This window comes from Neolamprologus multifasciatus, chromosome 3 (assembly GCF_963576455.1).
Source record: "Neolamprologus multifasciatus chromosome 3, fNeoMul1.2, whole genome shotgun sequence".
Classification (NCBI taxonomy): Eukaryota; Metazoa; Chordata; class Actinopteri; order Cichliformes; family Cichlidae; genus Neolamprologus; species Neolamprologus multifasciatus.
Window position 1 is genome coordinate 7,362,832 of NC_140441.1, and position 20,717 is coordinate 7,383,548.

The 20,717-nt window shown below is 41.2% G+C and overlaps 1 protein-coding gene and 1 long non-coding RNA gene across 3 annotated transcripts; one reads left to right on the forward strand and one right to left on the reverse strand.

Annotated features, from left to right (window-relative positions):
• Positions 1-7,231: 7,231 nt before the first annotated feature.
• Positions 7,232-20,311, forward strand: LOC146521347 (uncharacterized). Of its 2 annotated transcripts, XR_014873395.1 has the most exons (4): positions 7,232-9,497; positions 19,072-19,219; positions 19,597-19,738; positions 19,837-20,311. It is a non-coding gene; the product is annotated as an uncharacterized LOC146521347 (long non-coding RNA). The 2 variants fall into 2 exon arrangements; XR_014873394.1 differs by having other exon boundaries at positions 19,597-20,309.
• LOC146521348 (nuclear factor 7, ovary-like) lies at positions 15,653-18,758 on the reverse strand. Its single transcript, XM_085155029.1, has 2 exons — positions 18,175-18,758; positions 15,653-18,073 (listed from the first exon to the last, which is right to left on the reverse strand). Exon 2 carries the CDS (start codon positions 18,054-18,056, stop codon positions 16,665-16,667), a length of 1,392 nt encoding a protein of 463 aa, XP_085011155.1. The 5' UTR covers positions 18,057-18,073; positions 18,175-18,758; the 3' UTR covers positions 15,653-16,664.
• Positions 20,312-20,717: the final 406 nt, after the last annotated feature.

Genomic DNA, 20,717 nt, shown 5'->3' on the forward strand with positions numbered 1-20,717 from the left:
CAACTTAAAAAAAAACATTCAAACATGAAGCTTTTATCTAGAAAAGCTAAAAAAAATGTATCATTGAGCAGTTTTTAAACATAATTTGAGTTTTTGTGGTAAATATTTATATGTACTTATATGCCACAATTTTACTCTCTTAAGTGCTTTCTGTCTAACATTCAAACTGATGGATGCATCAGACAAAAACTTGGGTTTTGTATGTTGTCCAAGGATATTTGGCATGCAGACTGGAGCATCAAGGGATCAGTTCACAAGCTTTATAATTAGTGGATGATCTGCTCTACCTCCTGAGATGAAGCCACTCCAGGAATGCCAACAATTATCCATCTGTTTAATGGAGACATCGATTGTCCCCTTGTGTCAACATCTTGTAGTTTGGTTAATGAATAAATGTATTTCCTCACACATGGTTTATTTATGGCCACTAGAGGGAGATGTTGGACTTTAAAGACTAACATGGATATAAACAGATCATCAATATTTCTTTAATATTTTGTCAATAATAAAATGACAGTAATGTGATTACAGTAACAGTAATGTGATTACAGTAACAGTAATGTAAAAAAAAATCACCACCATCTGAACATTTATTTATTCGATGGACTTTATTGTTACCAAACAGAACTGTTCTGGACTCACACGTCCAAGTTAACCAACCACCAACATGTACAGATAAAGAGCAACAATCATAAGTTCATCTACGTCACTGATTCTTTGATGTGCAGCAGGTTTTAAGCATGACAGAGATTCTCTGCTACGAGCGAGTTGTTAAGCCGTACACTAGACAACACTAAACACTAAACAAAGCTCCGACTGTGGGTTTTAATCAGTGTTCGTCAAGTTACTTGAAAAAAGTAATCAGTAACTAATTACTGATTACTGATTACTTGCCCCAAAAAGAACACGATTTACAACCTGAATAGGTGATAAAGTGATAGATCTTTCAGCCCAATTCTACTTTTTCTGCATAATCATCATACAAAATGTAATCAAATGGAAAAGTCTCTTTTTAAAACTTGTTTTATTAGTTTTAATCTTTTAACTTTATGCATCAAGCAAAAATGTAATTATATGCAACATTCTCTGACTGGAAGAAATTTGTTTAATATTTAAACCTATTTTCTGCACATTCCAGCACATAAAATATTTTTTGTGTTTACACTCAGTCTTTCTGTAGCAAGTAAAACACAGCAGAAAATAAATAAAGTCAAAGACTAGCGGTCCTGTTGCTCTATTTTCACCTGTAAAGCAGGAGTGGGGTAGGCGGAGGTTTACCGTGGTGCAGGTGTGCAGTGGTCAGTGGAAGAATCCGCGAGTTTCTCTGTGAGTTTCCCATTACGTCGTAGCTACTCGGTGCTTGTTTGGAAGTTTAGGGTTTTTTTGCTGTAAAAAGAAGTTTTCTTCCCACGCACAACGGACACTAAAGTTTTTGTCACTTTTTATGGAATCAAACTCAAAGTAAGGTCAGTACTTCCACGCTTTAAACGCTGCACGCTCATACTCTCTCTGCACTCGATATATGATCCATTGTTGATCTGCACACAGCTGTTGTCACTAACGTCGCACTCGCTTACGTCACTGTTTTTCTTGCAAAAAAAATCACTTTTTTTTGCAATAGTAATCCATTACTTTACTCGTTACTTGCAAAAAGTAATCAGATTACAGTAACGCATTACAAGTAATCAAACGTAATGCATTACAAGTAACGCATTACTGCCCATCTCTGGTTTTAATGTTATGGACATGTGCATATGTTATTTGGAGAATGTATAAATGTTGCTGTACTTGATTCTAATCTGCTGTCAAGTCTCATACACACAAAAATTGCAGTTACTAGAACACAGAACAAACACCAGGTAAAGCTGTTCGATCAATAAAACTAATTTCACCTGAGACAAACTGAAGTGATTTACACATCTCTGTTATCAGGCTGTGGGACATAAAGTTTAATGTTTAAAGGGGTCCAGTGTAAAGATCCACAGCTCTAATGTGCAGCCGTCACCTTAGAAATAAACAGCAGCACAGAGAGTGTGCTAAGTGGTTAAAATATTTCTCATCACCATCTGATAACAACTGTTGTTGTGTGGAAGAAGGGTCACATGACTTGCAAAACAAGTTTAATGTGAATGCAGACAGGAGTCTGAGCAGAAAGCTGAACAGACATCGATAACCTTTCTGAAACCATCTGCAGCTGGAGATTTAATGTAGGTTTGTCAAGCCAGCTAATGATTGACTGTGTGTTGAACTACACCCACAGTATACAGCAGGTTTCTCTAAGTTTTTTCATCTCTGTGAGGCTTGAATTTGTTTTAATATGAGTTATATAAAGGAATATTTTGTGTTCACAGGCTGAAGTTACTTTTTTTTAATCTCTATCAACAGAAAAAAAATGTTTGAAAATACAAATCCTGTAATTTCCAAATACAGGACATAAATATGAAAACCTATGCTACAGAAAAGTACAATAAGATGAGCAGCTGGAAGCCAAAAGAAATTCCCATCAACAAATCCTATAAAAACTGTGAAGATGAACAAACTCTATAGTTCACAGAGTCTCTGACAGACAGAGACACACTGACACAGTCTGAACAGGTTTGATGATAATCAGAGAAATTTATCATCAAACCAACTCTGGACGTGTTTGATGTCTGTCTGCTGGATGATCAGATCATCTGTCTGTACCTGAATGTTCACTGACAACACTGAGAGTCTGAACAGCAGCAGGAGAAAAACTCTGAGACATTTCAAACAGGCTACAATTCAACAGGAGGCTGCTATGAATCCTGATTCTGCTTCTTTTTATGTTTTCTGTAGATCAGAAAAACAACAAAATCAGTAACAAGAAGCACAGCAAAAATTGACAGACCAACAAGTAGGACTAGAGATCCATTCTCTGTGTGTCCTCCGTGGTGTTTTTTTGATCTAAAAGACAAAACAACACAGAGCAGAGAGGTTAACGGTTGGAGACTATAGATGTTCATCTGTCTATAGAAGATGGAACTACAGAGACCACAGAGCTTTATTTGTAAAACAAACTTCCTGAAATTCTTAGGTTTTAATATCAACACTTTTGACTACTGCAAGTCATTATTATCAGGATCATTAAATCTTATGATTTAATAAAGAAATTTGCAGATTTGCACAGAGAGGGCAAAATTATGATGACGGATAACGGAGATGAAGACAACAGACGATGAGGACAGAGAGGAACAGGGGTTTAAATGCACCAAGGAGACAGTCAGAGAGAACTCGGGACAACTGGAGACATTTAAGGATGCAGGGACTGACAGAGACGGGGAAGACGTCTCATCGTGACGAGTAAAGTTTACCTTGACTGGATGGGCAGCTCTCCATCCAAAGCTCTGATCCTAGAATCGCCCCTAAACCCACCCGAGGGATTAATAAAGTTTCAACTAATCTGATCTAAGATGTGATATTGATGAGCCCGTTAACTTACACAGCTTTCATTCCAGGCTTCAAACAGGTTCAACTTTATTGATATATCAGCTCTTCTCCCATCTTACTGGCATAAACATTTAAAGCACTCACAGCTGCTCTGTCTACAGCAGGGGTTTTACTTTCAGTCTTCATTGTGTGTTTAACCTCTTCATACTTTTCTGATATTGTAATTTTATCTTCCTTTGTAACATCTGCCGCTCTGCTGTCTGTACACTGATCCACGGCTGTGGTTGGTCAGATGTTGTCATCACCGGGGAAAATCCAGGGTTAACTTAGCGAGTTGCTAATCAGGTTGGTGTGATTGTTTTTCTCCTGACTGATGATGTTAGTGTGAATCCAGATAACAGAAAGATCCTGTGGATATGCTGAACTCTCCTCACAGTTCAGAGCCCTACAGAGACAGAAAAACGCCACATTAAACCTGCTGTGGTTGACCTCTGACCTCTAACTGATCCTGTTTGATCTGTGAAAGGATGAGCTCAGATGAAATCAGGTGTGTGAGGCAGAGAAATAAGAACAAGGACTTAGGCTACGTCCACACTAATGATAACAATGACACGTTTTAGTCATGTGATGCAGTCATGTGACCTATTAAACTTAGATAGCAGAGGGCATCGTACAGCAGTTATTTTGTTTGCTCTCAGTTTTGACAGCCCTATCAGTTTGTGCATGCTTCAGATAGCTTTTCTTCAAACTCTCTAACTCTCACTCGCTTTTGCCACTTTGTACTTTTGTGTTACTCGCAGCAACAACTCCATCTCATTGTTAGTCCATTTAAAAAACTCGGTGCTTTTCCTCAACATTTTCCCGCCAGCTGAGGCAGGCCTTGCATTTCACACTTGTGCTCAATGTGGATGCATAACTCAATGTTGGGGACGCCGAGCATTTTCAGACGAAAACGCTGTTTTCAGATCTCTCCGGGCTCGTGTGGACGTAGCCTTAGTTTAGGTGTGGTTTCTATTAAGGAAGGGTCTTAAGTAAGCATGTAAATTGTGACTATTTTTAACATTTGACACATTTATAATTCTGTGTGTTGCTTTTGTCCTTCAGCTCCGGGACTGTTCATTGTTTTGGGATGTTCATCTTCCTGACCGGGTTGGAAGGATGGACACATTTTATTGCTCTGAGTCATTTTGTAGGCCACACTTAAGTTATAGTTTGTTAATTCCCAGATTGAATAGAATTTTTTATAATTTTGTCACAGATCGTAAAACAACCTGTAGCTGCCCTCCAAGGTGCTCAGGAACTTTTACTCCTGCACCATAGAGAGCATCCTGACGGGAAACATCTCAACCTGGTTCGGGAACAGCACCATGCAGGACAGACGAGCTCTACAGAGGGTTGTGCGATCAGCTGAGCGCACCATCCGCTCAGAGCTCCCTGACCTGCACTCAATCTACAGCAGGCGGTGCTGGACCAAGGCCAGGAAGACCGTGAAGGACCTCAGCCATCCCAACAACAGACTGTTCTCTCTGTTGAGGTCAGGAAAGCGATTCCGCTCCCTGAAGACCAACACAGAGAGACTGAGGAGGAGCTTCTTCCCGCAGGCGATACGGTCTCTCAATCACACCACCACACAGTACTGACCCACACATATGGTTCTTACACACACACTGGACATTGTTTTCACTTAAATCACTTTAAGCATATTTGCACTGCACAAGAGACTAAATAATGTGGATTGCACATAATACAATATAAACATACCAGATTATAGCCAAGGGCTAATTTCCATCTTTTGTCCATAAAACATAAAAAATAGACATAATAATTCATAATTCATTAATAATAAAAACTCCATCACCAAACTCACACATACACACTATTCTATTCCCAAATAAAACATTAAAACTATACAACTTATACATGATCACCAGTGTTGGGACTAACGCGTTATTAAGTAACGCGTTACAGTAACTACGTTATTATTGTGGTAACGAGCACGGTAACTAGTTATTATGCCAAAATCAGGAACGCGTTAGTCGTTACTGGGATTTCGATAGGGTCGTTACTCGTTACTTCGTGTGGTGGCTATCGCGGAGCTTCCACAGATTCTGTAACATTAGCAAGTGGTGGAGGCAGCAGGTGGATGAGAGAAAGGGGACGCAGAAGGAAAAGAGACCCGAGGCGGCCGCAGGTCCAAGTGTGAACTGAACTTCAGGAAAGAAGTTATGACCTGCAGTCTATCTGGGTCAGATATAAACCAAGTTTAGGTGGAGTTTATTTTGGTTATTCTGACTTTTTCCGTACTGCGTACTAGCTAGCATGACGGAGTTTCTATACAGCTGGGTGGGTGCTACGAAGTTAATGATGTTGAACTTTATTTTGTTCATAAGTTATTAGAGTTGCCAACCGTCCCGTCTGGTATTCAGAGAAAATATTACGCGTTTCTTATTGAGGTGAAAAGGAACAGTTTGTCCCGGACTTCAGCTAAAATGAAAAAGACACAAAGCTGGAGTTATTCTGTCTTTGCTGCACAGCTGCCTCTTCTTCTTTCATTCCCCTCCCTCTCCCGTTTCTACTTCAATCATGAAAACTGATCAATGATCAGCTGATCGGCTCTCTTGTTTGTTTATCGCCCACTTTGCGCCAGAAAGAGGAAACCAGCCGATGTCGTGTTAAGCAACAGCAGCACGTTTAAGCTTGATCAGCTGTTGTTAGAATTTATTTAATATTAATTTCTAGTATCAGCTGATGTTTGCTGGAGCCACAGCTGCAAAAAAGCTGCTGGTCATGATGTCGGTTTGGTTATCTGGTGAGAGGGAAACATGAAGATGAAACCAGGAGATGTCCTTACTGAATCATCAGAGCTGAACAGGTGATGGAGAAACAGGTTTTCCTTTTAGGTGACATGAATGAGTTGAAGGGAAGTTATGAACTGTTTCTGAGAGACAGATAACCCCAGGATCCTTTTCTAAGTAGCTGACAGCTGGTAACTGTGCAGGTGCGGATCTAGCAACGTTTTGCCAGGGGGGCCAGGTAGGGCATTAACAGGGAGAGGGGGGCACAAAGAAATACCTTCTTATTCTCATTTAAAATGTCTCACTTTTAAAAAATAATTATCTGAATCTTACAACAAACGATTGATAGATTGATACATATATACCATCAGAACAGTGTACATCACTGTCACAACAGTGTTTGTTTTCATTCAAAGGCTTTATGATTTTTCCTGTAATGGTGGGCCAGTCTCTAGTCAAAATGCCCGGGCTGATTTTTTGTCCCAGTCCAGCCCTGTATGCAGCTCATCTGCAGTCTGGTGTTACCTACATCTTCCTATTCAGAAGGCAGAATTTCCGAGTTCTGAGTACAATCAAAGCACCACGACTGCAGTTTTTGTGTTGGATGTAAAAGGCACACATGATGCTGTGACGTAGGCTAGAATCATGGCAGCAGTCAGTGACGGTCCAGGCGTGGGATTTCTCTCGTGGAAATGTGCACATTATCTTTTCCTTTCTATTGGTAGGTGGCACAGTGCACTTGTGGCAAGTAAGCAAGCTAGAAGACTGGCAAAGTTGTGGAAGCAACACATTAACAAGAGAATTCTGAGTAAAACCAAAGTTACTTTCCCTAGTAACTAGTTACTTTGAAAGTAACGAGTAACTTGAAGTAACTGAGTTACTTTTGATAGAAGTAACTAGTAATGTAACTAAGTTACTATTTTAAAGTAACTTACCCAACACTGATGATCACACACTTGATTTGTCCATAACCAGTTTTTAACCTGTGCTGTCAACAAATTACTTTAGTGGTGGAGTAAGGCAGTGTAAGACTTTATATATTAAACACACTCTTAAGTTTCACTAAGTTATTGAAGTTCAGTAATTTATGTTTTTTAACACATGACAGTGGTGGTGGGAAGTCGGGGTTTTTTGTCAAGTAGTTTTAAACTTCTTTTATAAATGTTTTCAATAGTTTTAAGTGTTGTTGGACAAGCAAGTGACCCGGACGTCAAACAATAGTCGATATGAGAGATGATCATTGAGTAAAAATGAGTTTTTGCAACATTCATATTTAAATTATTACGTATGTTATGCCTTTTGGTCAGAAGTCAGTAGTTAGTGCATAGTCTGATTAAGTTACATAAGCAAAGTGATAAATACGTTCAGAGTTAAGAAATATTATAAGTAATTCATGCTAAAAACAGTTAAAATGTGTGGGTTCGAAATTTGCTCAGAGTGAGACATCGTTATCACAAGCGATCTTTGTATTGTATGTGCGGAAATGGGAGCGAGGGAGCGCTCTGATCATTAACCTATCTTTGAGGTATTTTCTCCGTTGATGCTGTAAAAGTGCTTCGGCAGTATTAAAAGAGTGAACGAGTTCATGTACACGCTAAAAGTGCCCTACACGCTTGTACCTTGGGAAACGTTCGTCTTTGTGAGTATTAATGTGTTCAGAAACAACTTTTATATGTGTTTACCTGGAGTTAACTGTGATGCTAATGTAACGCACGTGTTAAGCTAGGCTAATCTTTAAGTTTGTCATTAAGATGTGTATTAGCTAGCAGTTTATTTTCACTTTCTGTATGTTTCAGTTACAAATAAGAAATAGCAAGGAGAAGCCTTGAGAGAGGATAAGGCTTTAAAGGATCTTCATTAAAAGCAAGAAAAGCAAGCCTTGTGTGGAAGATCTCATCTATTTTGTTCGCTAGCTGTGTAGCTTCACATGGTCACGTGTCGTGAGGGCAGCATAACGTATATGATTAAAATTTCGATTATTAAATTTAAGTACCTGGGACACTTTATTTATGTGACTCTTGAAGGATAAGGTTGGGTCTAGAATGACCCCAAGATATTGACATTGGTACAATGACAACAAAATCTTTCATATTTTGTTGTCACGGTCATCAGATTTTGTGTATTAAACTCTTGGTTTAAATATATTTGACCTTTGAGTGCTGTTTGCTTTTTATTCTTTCTGTTTGAAATGTTTTATAAGTGTAGAAAATGTGTGTCTGAGTCTGCAGAGGAGCACTGGGCCATCAACGCTCAAATATTGTACTAACATATTTTGTTGGTGGACACAGCTGAAGCTGGTCAGGAACCAGTTACGTACCCTGGCCTCTATCAGACCATGAAGAGGTCAGCACACACAGAGAACTGACTACAATCGTTCCCACACAGTAACATACAGTGTGTCAGCACTGAGATCAGCTCATCTACACCTGCAGGTGACGCTCCTCACAGCTGCTGCTCGTAGTCTTTCTCCACAGTATCACAGGAGGTCTGTTTCATCGCTGTGTCGGCTACATATCAGTCATCTCCAGCTTCTCCTCCTCCTGCACCATCTACAGATTTAACCACTTCAGTGAATGTCGGGAATTCCCTTTCTCTACATTTCACAGCTCTGATGTTTCGGGTCTCGGTGTGTCACTCCTCAGACGGAGGTTGTTTCATAATCTTTCTGTGGTTTTATGAAACAATAAGGAAGAAAAACTGATTGTTTCACAGTTGTGGGTAGTTTCACATTGTGTTATCAGGCTGCTGAGGATGTTTGTCTGAGTGTTTGTGTTATCAGTCATTGCTGCTGCAGTGTGGTGCTGATGCAGGCCTCACACCGTCACAGGAAGGAGGAAGTGAAACTGACACAGACGGTAAAACCTTCTTGTTACAGCGTTTCTCTCGTCTGCTGGGGATGAAGAATCGTTACACAACACTGACAAGTTATTTTGCATCTGAACAGATGGAAAAATGTTGCATTGGAGCGATTTCATAATCAATGTGACCTTTTGGCCCATGAGGTCAGCTCATCGTTGCCCCCTGTTGGTGATTTTGTGAACTGAGGTTTCATGCAGGTCACACAAAAGTCTGGAAGTTTAAATAAGAAGGAATAAACATCGTTATATTTTTAACATTTTATGTTCAGTGTTTTCAGAGAGCCTGACATCACATGAAGAGTTCAGATTCAGTGTTTATTAACTTTTATTTCTTTATTCTTTGCTTGTTTGTTTTTGTTTCCACAGTAAAAAGTGTCACACTAAGTGGACGTCCACCTCTTCTTATTAAGTCGTACAGGTTCCAGTTATCATCCAGGTAAGAATTACAGAGTCAAGTGCTGTGTCAGTTTACCGATAAAGAGAACACGAATTACAAAGTAGAAAAGAACTGCAAATTAATAACGCCAAAGGTGGCGGCTCTGAAATAGTCTCGGCAGCTAGAGGGCAGCACATACGCCCACATGGCCCTTCATACATGTTTTAGTGGTTCACAAAAAACCTGTTTATTTACTTATTATGCTGCTTGCCCTTTTTAGACCACTTCCTGCCTGCATGTTGGAACCACAGCTCCCGACATGTTGGTACCATCAATTCAAAATAAGCTGAATTATTATATGAAACACAAAAGGAATCTCAGTTTAAAGATTTGTTTTACATGTTTAACTGTAAGTAAATTTATGAGATGTGCAGATCATTGCATTCTTTACTTTTCCCACTGAGAGAAAACTGCACAACAGTGGGGTTGAAAACACATTTTAGTTTTTAATAAATAACCTTTGACACCTAACCTGTACTTTGTTACCTCTTACCTGTATCAGGTGTTTATCTGGCTGTACTGAGATGTTGTCATGGTAATTTCATTTTGCAGCTGTGACAAAGATGGACGAGGCAGGTAAACACTACTCAGATGTGATGCCATGTGTGAAATTTAAGAAAATTAAATTATAAAACCATCACAATTACAACAGAGTTCAGTGCAGGTTGGAACTGTCCACCCATGTCAACATACTAATAGAAAAACATCAAGCTAGCTAAACTACAGCCACATCTTAAAGATGTAAAAGCCTGGATGACTTTAGTTAGAGAGGAAAGGTTATGATGGTTTGGACGTGCGCAGAGGAGGGAGAGTGGATATCCTGGACAAAGGGTGGTGAAGATGGAGCTGCAGGCAGGAGGAAAAGAGAAATACAACAGAGGGTTGGTTAGAAGGAGGAGGATGCAGGGATGGAGGCTGATGAGTCACTATGGAGACCAGTAAAGGGAACGTCCAAAAGAAAAGGAAGGAATTCACAGAAAACTGAGGTTACTGTAAAAATCTCAACAACCAAACATGATGCACAGCCAGATATTTCCTCTGGATGCAGTAGCGGTTTTAGATACGGTCGACATGGGCGGTTGCCCGTATCTAAATCACGGGCACCAGCAAAAAAAAATAAAAAATTGCTCGTACTCATGGTCCCCCGACAACAGCCAGCGCATATTGGGAATGGCAGAGGCACTCAGTTTTCTATCGCCCATTTGCTGGGAGTAAGGGCGCCCTCTGTTTGCGAGGTGCGCCTGCTGCTTGCGGTACATTAAGGAGAGGGCGGGGCAGCGGGGGATTCTCTGGCTGGCTGGAGCAGCATCGAATAACCAACTCGTAAAATAAAACAAAATAAAAACAAACCAACAAACATGAAAACACCAGACATCATGATACAGACTTATAATTTGCACCGATGTTTTCAAAATTCTATACACGAAAAGTGAGCGCGAGAGCCCTCGGTGCGCCTGCTCACTGCTGAAGTCAAAGTAAACTTTATTGTCGTCTCCGCTACATACAGTCCAGTATATAGAGACGAGACGACGAGGCTCCAGTTACAGCAGTGCATTTTGCATATTACCAGTAACTTTTCACATAAAACAGTGATAAAGTCCTAATGTTTTCATGAAACTTCCTTTTGATTCCCCCATCTGAGCATTGGGGAAAAAGGCTGTCTTGCAATTGTTGAGGTCACTAGTGTGTGCCCCATTTCTTCCAGGATCACTCTTCATTTATATGTTTTAGTGGACTCCTTGTACTGTGAAGTGGTTTCATGGGACAAAGGCATTGTATTCCAAGATCTGTGAGAAATGAGCAGTAATGCCCTTCTTACCATCTTTCCAAAATAAGTGATCTGGAAGCTGTTAGGCTTACTTACAGCAGCAGCACCTGCATAAACTCCAGGACACATTTACTTACAGTGTTTGTTGCTATATGTAAGTCATTCACAGATTACATTTTTCTAAACTTAAACTTAACCAGATTTATAATTCTGCATCCCCCTTAGATGTAATGTCAGTGAAGGTTCCCTCGCACGTCTATTTTGGCATTGCACTGTCTTGAAACCTTTTTGAAGCCAGATTTTTCCGTGGTTTTCAAACCAATTTAGGAAAAAAGCAGCACTTTATGGTACATTGGCTATACTTGGATCATTTGCATCAATCAAATCCTTTTCCTCTTCACAAAAACAGATAATTACAATGGGTATGCAAGGAAACGTACGGTTCTTCGGACCCGTGTTTTAAAAGGTGGCTTAATGAGATGGTGTCTGTGGCCGGGGTGGAACAGACAGAAAGAGGAACAGAAAAGGGAAACTGGTGAGTTTTTGTACAAGTCTTTGTAGTTTTTGTATGATTTGGCAGCCATTTCTAGAATTCTTAAAAACGAATTGATCATAACTCATGCCTCACACTCCGCGTGAATGTTCTTATTTTATTTTTTATTTAGTTAATATTGTTATAATTTTTTTTCTCTCTCTCCTTCTTTTTCTTTTCTTCATGCTTATAAGTTCACAAATGCCAACTGTAGTAATTGTTCAAAATTGAATCTGTATAAGCATGTTGTGTTTAATTTTAGAAGCAAAAATAAAATATATTACAAATTTGAGTACAAGAATGACAACATGTAACAATTTACTCTGACAGTTTCCTCCTGGACTGAAATATATCTCAGCCAAACCGATTTACTCAGGAACAAATAAAACACTGAAATAAACCAAACATTAACATTTCAAAGTTATCTAAGAGAATCATTTATCATGTCTAACCTAAGCAGTGAAAGACCCCGGGGGGTGGGGGGGATGGGGGTTGAAAATGATGTGTCGGGAGTCCGCTGTTCTCGCCAGCTCTAATCATCATTGACCTCCCAATCTGCAATGGAGCTGGTGGGTAAAAGACGTCTCAGAAAACTTCAGAGCACGTTTGGAAATATATGATATCTTGATAAATCGAGCAGATATTTGAAGCTTACACAGCTACATTCTTCCTTGAAAATGACTTAAAAGTCTATTTTGTGACTCAGAGTAATATTTAAAAGATTTTAGCCGCACTCTTCCACCGTTTGGGTTTTGGATGAAATGCATTCTGGGATATTTAGCTGTACCAAGTGTTGCTACCCGATCCGTACCGGAATCCCGATTGGTACCCCGCATGCGCAAATCTCATGTCACTTCCTCTCTTTGCCAACATTGCGGCATTCAATATATTTGAATGATACGGTTAGCGCCCAGTTAGCTCCTAGCATTTCTCAACCACTCTGCCTCCTTTTCGAACACCGGGACATTTAAACAATGGATACCTCCGTATACAAACAAATTCATGCTTTCCTCCTCAACAGAGAGCGTTCCGCGATTGAACAAAAGCTCTGTGAAGTAATAATTATGGCGCCTAATTACAGACTTAATAATACTTAGTAATGTGTCATGTGGGGAACACCCCACATCACATCAAGAACTCCACCGACTTCACCAACAAGGTCCAGAAACTTACCCTGGATCCAGATGAAACCATGGTGTCCTTTGATGTAGTCTCTCTCTTCACGTGCATACCCACCACGGAGGCAGTGGAGACTGTCAGAAAATGACTACAAGAAGACAGCTCCTTGGAAGACAGGACCAACTTCACACCTGATGAGATTTGCACACTGTTAGACCTCTGCCTCACCACTACATATTTCAAATACAACGAGGGTCTCTACAGACAAAAACATGGCTGTGCCATGGGCTCCCCCGTGTCACCTATTGTAGCCAACCTTTACATGGAGGAAGTGGAAAGAAAGGCTCTCTCTTTTAAAGAGAGAGTACCCAACGACTGTTACAGATATGTAGACGACACCTGGGACAAAATCAAAAGACAAGAAGTGGAATCCTTCAAAGCGCACATTAACGCCATGGTTAAAAACCTCAAGTTCACTAGGGAAGACACAAAGGACAACTGTTTGCCTTTCCTGGACTGCACTGTGCACATTGAAGAGAATGGCAACCTCAACATTGAAGTTTACCGGAAGCCCCCACACATGGACCAGTACCTCCTCTTTGACTCCCATCACCCTCTGGAACACAAACTTGGGGTAATCAGGACCCTACACCACCGGGCAGAACATGTTCCCTCTAAGCCTGAAGGAAAAAAGAAGGAACACACACATGTAAAGGAAGCACTCAAAACGTGCGGCTATCCTAAATGGGTGTTTATAAAGTCAGCAAAGAGGCACAGAAAAGAAGATCAGACACCAGCGAGGGAGGATGAGAAAGACAGATGCAACAACATTGTCATCCCCTATGTAGCCGGTGTATCAGAGAAACTCAGAGTTTTCTCCAAGCACGACATCCCAGTGTACTTCAGACCCAGCAACACACTCAGACAGAAACTGGTTTACCCGAAAGACAAAACTCCAAAACACAGACTTAACAATGTGGTGTATGCTGTACAGCGCAGCGAGGAAAGCCCAGACCTCTGCATTGGAGAGACCAAACAGCCACTTCACAAGCGCATGGCACAACATAGAAGAGCCACCTCCACAGGACAAGACTCAGCTGTCCATCTGCATCTTAAGGATAAAGGAAACTCTTTCGAGGATGCCAATGTTCACATTTTGGACAGAGAGGACAGATGGTTTGAAAGAGGAGTGAAAGAAGCCATTTACATCCACTGTGAGCGACCATCTTTGAACAGAGGCGGTGGTTTACGACACCAACTGTCTGCCATCTATAATCCAGTTTTGAGATCCCTTCTCAGATGCCTTAACGCCCACTCACATCCTGGGCCATCTGACCTCAGGAAATCACATGATAGGGTGGGGCCAGGTTTCACAATGAGTTAACCTGAAACCCTGGCTGATGACTGAACTGGTCTCTGAATGCTATTGACACCCAGTCCGGGCTCGGGAGAGCCCGAGTACCCTGGAGGGAATTTCCCTGCCGGATACATGATGGACGGGTGGCAGACATGGAGGATCGTGTGCCTGGCGGGACTGTCGATCAAGGACGCTGAAGATATCTACCTATTCGGAACTATGATAACAGGGTTCTTGCTGATTGGAGCTGGCTTGGCCCTGGCTTATCGGAGAATTAAGAAAGTGGAACTTTCAAACTCCCCCAAGGCTGCCCGCTGGGATTGAAACGATGGAACGAGGCGCGACTTCTCAGAATGGGCTCACTGAGTGCAGCATGGTTAAGATCTTGGAGAAGCTTACGGCTGCCGTGAATACTCAGAATAAGACCTCTGAGCGCATATTGGATTACATCAAGGAGAAGTTCTGCAACGTTTGGTTTCCTTCCTGAATACTATCATTGTTTATATTTACTGCGGGAAGAAACGGTAAAAACTGCATTTTATAAGGAAAACGCTCGAAAGCCTGTGAGCAAAAACAAAACCAAAAAACCAAAAACCCCACCCTTTCCTATTGGTTGAAAAAAGTACCATGTCGACCAATCAAAAAATGATATGGCAACATGGCATCTAGCTGTTAAGAAATGTGGGGAAGTTTTAGGAGTGACGGTGGTGTTTTGAGATGTGAGAGATTTGAGACGTTTAGTGCAAATCTTGTGTAGTCAATAGTTTTGTTGTGTGTGTCAGAACAATGAGGCGACTGCTGACTGTTACAGGTGTTACAGCAGTGATACATCTCCTGTTGTCAGGCCTGCAGGTATCAGGCTGTTGTTCTCCTTTATCTCATAATGGACAGAAATTATTTTCTGGAGTGGCACAAATAATTTGTGTGGCATCAGATTTGATGCAGAACAGCTGATTGTTCTGTAAATAGTTTGAAATGTTTGTTTAAAAAAACGCTTTGGGTGCATTTAAAAAAAAATAGCTGCAAAAAACTTTGTTGTTTGCCAAGCTCAGCTACTTTTTTGAAGAAGTAATTATATAATTAATTGCTCAACATTGGTCTTTATTCACTGTATTTTGCAGAAGATTAAAGTTTTCTTACTAACACAGGTAGGATGGTCAGGCGTCCTCTGTTCCTTCACCGTTCATGAACTGTCACTTATAAAATGCTGCCAAACATCAACTACACTCAATATGTGAGTAATAATGTAATAATGTGAGTCCGAAACAAACGGCTCACCTGTGATTAATGGATGTTTCCCTGCATTTATATTTTCACACAGTTTATTTCTTACAGCAGGAAAACTGAACAGAATATATGTAAGAGGTTAGAGTGAGGATGACGTCACTTAATACAGAAAATACATGTTTGTCTGTTTTGATGATGAAGGACTTCTTTAGCTCTGTAAACAGCTACACTTGAGAGGACAGAGGTGATTTCATGGATAAATAACAATGTGTTTATCAGCTTTCATCATCGCAGTGCAGACGTGACGTCAGATCTATCAAAGTGAAGGCCGTCTCTCTGATGACGTCACAGAGCAGAGTCGTTCTGTCCAATAAAGGATCTCAGATCAGCTGCTGGCATCTTGTGGCCACAGTTGGTTACTGTCTCTGAAAGTTGTCTCATGTTTCCTGTTTTCCTGTTAACAAAGGCTGGAGCTCATCATGCTGAGAGGGCAGCAGCATTTTTTGGCTCTTCACACATGTTCATTATATTCTGATGATCCTGGATGGAGACAAACTACAGATAAGTGTGTTCAGCCCAACTAGTTGATCTCATTACAGCAGTTTGATGTTTCCCTTTGAATCCCCCTGAAGATCCTGACAGTGAAGCACGTACATAATACTCCAGCCTTTCAACTCTGAGCTTATTTAGTTCTATTAATACACTGAAATCTCATTTGTGTCATGAAGAAAGTCTTTAATCAAACAGAATTCAAAGATCAGAAACATGTCATATATGGAGTTAAACATGAATCATTGTTTCAACAATAGATTTATTGTTGTCATAAACAGACAAGAAGACAACAACAAACTGCTCCTCCCATTCAACACATGTCAGTCCATATCCCAGCAAACTAAATCATCTCCATTTACACATCAAATAGAAACATGAATCACTTGTAATGATTAGAAACTTGATAGAATTTCAAATCTAGTTTGGGGAGTCATTCAGTGAGAAACAGTGAAATGATTTTCCATGTGAAAAGGTGGACAGCAGAAACAGAAAGAAACAGTGAGAACTAAAAGAGAAACAAAGAGCTTTGGAACAACGAGGCAGCAGGAGGACAGCTGCAGTTTAACAGCTTCAATTCACTGACAGGAAACAACATTAGAAATATCATCATCCTCAACTCATCTGCTGCACTGACACTGACACCTTCAACGGACACACCTTCACTTTACCAACAGTGTTAATGTATGGAAACATCCTGTGAGTGAAAGTGTGTGTGAAGGTGTGTATGTGTGTGTTAGTATCAGGATCAGAGAACGACAGCTTTCCTCTGTTCCAGTCCAGATTCACTCTGATGCTCTGGAGCTTCTTCTTTACTGAGAGAACAGTGACACCAGCTGATGGTGAGCGTGTGTAGTATTTACCTTCAAAGAACCATATAGTCCATAATCCAGAGTCTATGTCTCCCTTCCTCTGCACAGACTCTGCTAACACACCCAGTCCCCACTCTGTACTGTCTCCAACTTCAACATCCCAGCTGTGAGTCCCTGAGTTAAAGCCCTCAGAGCCCAGGACAGAGCTGTAATCATCAATCCTCTCTGGATTATCAGGAAGCTGCTGCCTCCATCCTCCATATCTCACACTGGTCAGATCTTCAGACAGGATGAGGACTGGATTTGCAGTGTTTGGGTCCAGAATGAGAGGAGTGTAGGAGACCATGTCCTTCATGTTGTTCCAGATGTTGAAGGTCAGGTTGCCCAGGTGTTTGGTCTGGTCTATCAGAGCTCCTGAGGGCAGCTGTGGATCATCCAGCAGGGGGCAGCGCTGGACTCTTTCCACTGCAGCCTTGTAGTTGTGCAGGAATGAGACATCTTCAGCTCTCAGCTCCTCCTCTGTGGCTCTGACTGTGTCTGAAAGAGCTGCTATCTCTCTGCTCAGAGCCTCCATCTTCTCCTTCATCATCCCACTCTTCTGCTCCTCTTCCTCCCTCAGTGCAGCCAGCCTGGCCTCCTCTTCCTCTGCTAGAAACTGGTGAAGCTTCTTAAACTGCTCCTTAATCTGCCTCTCTGTGTGTCGGGCCTGGACCTTAATGTGTTCTGCTGTTTGATCAAACTTCACTTGAACTTCTTCACAAACCTTTAACTTCTTCTTTAAGGGCTCCAGAGTTTCCTGAAGTTCCTTCTTGTGTTGTTGTGCAGCTTCATCGATGGGTCTGAATCTGTGATTGGTGTGTTTTTCTGAAGCACAGCAGATGTGACACACTGGCTGCTGATGGTCCAGACAGAAGAGTTTGAGTTTCTCAGAGTGCAGACTGCAGAGAGCCTCTGAAGCTCTCTGATCTCTCTCCTGTAAGAACGACTCACACAGGTTCTTTAAAGCCAGATTTAAAGGTGGTTCTTCCCTTGAAGATCTTCTCTTACAAACTGGACACTCGTGTGTTGGTCTCTCTCTCCACCATCTCTTCAGACAGTCTTTACAGAAGCTGTGGCTACATGACAGAAGAACAGGATCTCTGAAGACCTCCTGACAGACCGGACAGCAGAGATCCTCCTCTGATCTGGAAGCCATTGAGTCTGTGAGTGAAGCTGAAAACAGCAGACAGGAAGTACAGTCAGTCCTGGCTCCCCTCCCTCCTCTACCACCTTCACTGAAACTTCCTTTGAGTCGTGTTTTTGCTCAAACTCACCTTCAGTGTGTGGAGCGTCAGCAGCTTGAAGCAGCAGTGTTGGAGTTTTCCACTTTTCTCTCCTGTAGCTGGACTCACTCAGAGGAAGCTGCTAGTTTGGTCTGAGCTCAGTCTGATCGTCTGTGCGTCTCTCTTTACTGAGGACGAAGAACTTCCTGTTTCCTGGTTTGTCACATTTGAGTGACGTGAGGGGAGGAGACAAATGTTGCTGTTTGACTTTTAACTAAGGTGTGTTTCAATCCTGCCTGCAGCTCAAAAGCTGTAAAACAGGTTTTGTGTCTTTTCACCTCCACAGGTCACAACATGAAACCTGTTGTGAAGTTTATAAAATAAAGTGTCACTCGGTGGTGCAGCTGTTTGTCAGCTTCTATTTCAGACTTTGTTCTGCTTCTTGTTCAGGTTCCCAGCAGTGGGAGTGTAATGCAGTCACACACACACAGGTGGTGTTAAGGTGGATTCACTTAGTTACAGACAGTGGTGTTATTTCTTGTAACTAAGGGTGTGTTTCACTCCAAAGTTCAGACATTAACCTGCCAGAAGTTGTAAAAGTTACTGATAAAGAGCTTTTATCTCATTTCACATGCAGGTCAGAGCATGAAAGCTGTGATGCAGCAGTTTGAGAGAAATTGCTGCTGATATAAAATATTTTTTGTGGATTTACAAAATATATAAAAGAGCAGAAAGAAAAGAAATAAGTGTAAAGAGTGCAGCAAAATGCATGTTTTAGTGTGAGTTGGTTCATCTGATCTGGTTGTGTAAAAGTCACTGCATGACACTGAGTGTTACTTTTGTGTTACTGACACTCATCTCTGACATCTCTTTCTCTTACTTTCTTTTTTCTGTTATTTAGTCAAAAATCTTTCAAAGAAATAATGAATTCTCCACACGTGTTTGAAGGTTGCTGATACGTTCATCTAGCACAGACCTATTGCTGGAACGCCAAGACAATTCTACTACAATGGCAAAAACAAGACGCAAGTCACCAGAGCTCTTTGTGTTGCTCGTGCATGAGGGAGAGAACTGTGACGAGCATCGTTCCCTCCAAGTAAGCAAATGAATGTTAATAGTCAAACATAGAAATTAACTTTTGCAAAATCATTCCAGCTTTGTGGTGCATCTCCTCCAGGTGTGTAAATCACACATGCAGAGTGGTTTGAGTTCCTCAGAGCTTCATAAATGTCTCTTCCAGTTGTTTCTATCACTGTCCATATGACCAGAGTCCAAATGTATGCAGACATGGGTATAACAAACATACCAGTTAGTTTTGCTGTTTGTCAATGTGGCTTTCAGTTATCTTCAAGGCTGCAGGCCTTTGTCAGCACTCCTGTTTTATGGCCTCTATCAACCCTCATCACCTCATTTCATGCATTCTTCCTGTGGGGGGGTACTTATGACTCCTCTATTGTCCTTTCGTCTCTGCAGAAAACCTTTTTTGGAAAGGGTATTGGATTCAATTATTTTACTGCTGTTATAACTCCACCTGTTGAGTCACTTCAGCAGTCTTGTTCATGATGCAAATGACAACAACAATGACACAAAGGAAGACCCTCTTCAGAGTGTCAAAGTATGCATAGCACAGTGACACAGCATTAGGTGATGTTCATAGGAAATTGCTGTCAGTCATTCCCCGTCACCACCATAGCTTCTGGTTTCTGTTCACAGAATAATGATGCCATCCTTGAACTTCCTCTCTGCACGGTCGATTGGAGCTTGGAACGCTCCCCTCATCCTTCAGATCTCCATCTGTTGTCCACAATCTCCTCGTGATTACCTCTGGAAAGCCCTGTGGCACAGCTCTCCATCCAATGCAGCTTTATGGTCATTGCTGTGGTTCCAGAATCTTCTCATGATGACCAGTAGGTCCCCAAACAGCATGACCTTTGACCTCAACCCCTGCCTGGGCTGTCAGCTATGGTCCCTACTTCTCGCTGGGTCTCTGAAGATTTCTCAGGAGATTCCACCCTTGGGATAATTTCTTCCAGCAATGCTCTGCTGCACCTGTATCTCCTTACTAGAGGAAAAACTTCTATTTGGAAAACATGTCAACCATCATCAAACCAAATTTTCCTTTCAGTTCAGTGAACTTCACTTATCAAAAAAATATAATTATTTATTAATTATTAATTATATTATTCATTTATCACGTTTTCACTTTCACTTATAAGCCATCAAAGTTTTTCTTATCTTTACCCAAATGATTGGAGCAGAACTTAAAATCTATAAGCTGTAAAAACTTTATATTTGAAGACTGAAAGAGACCCAGGAAGTGGTCACAGGACGAGGGTGACAGACTGTCTGAAGTAGTTAGAACAAGACAAGGCTGTTGGACCAGGTGTGCTTGCTTTTGAAACTGTGTCTTAATTCCACCTGTTTCACATACAAGGGTCAGTTCTACAGGCAGGAACATGGGTGTGCCGTGGGCTCCCCAGTTTCACCCATTGTGGGTAACTTGTATGTGGAAGACGTGGAAAAGAGGGCTTTGCTATCCTACCCTGAAACACCACCAAGTCATTGGTTCAGGTATGTGGATGACACAGAATGGA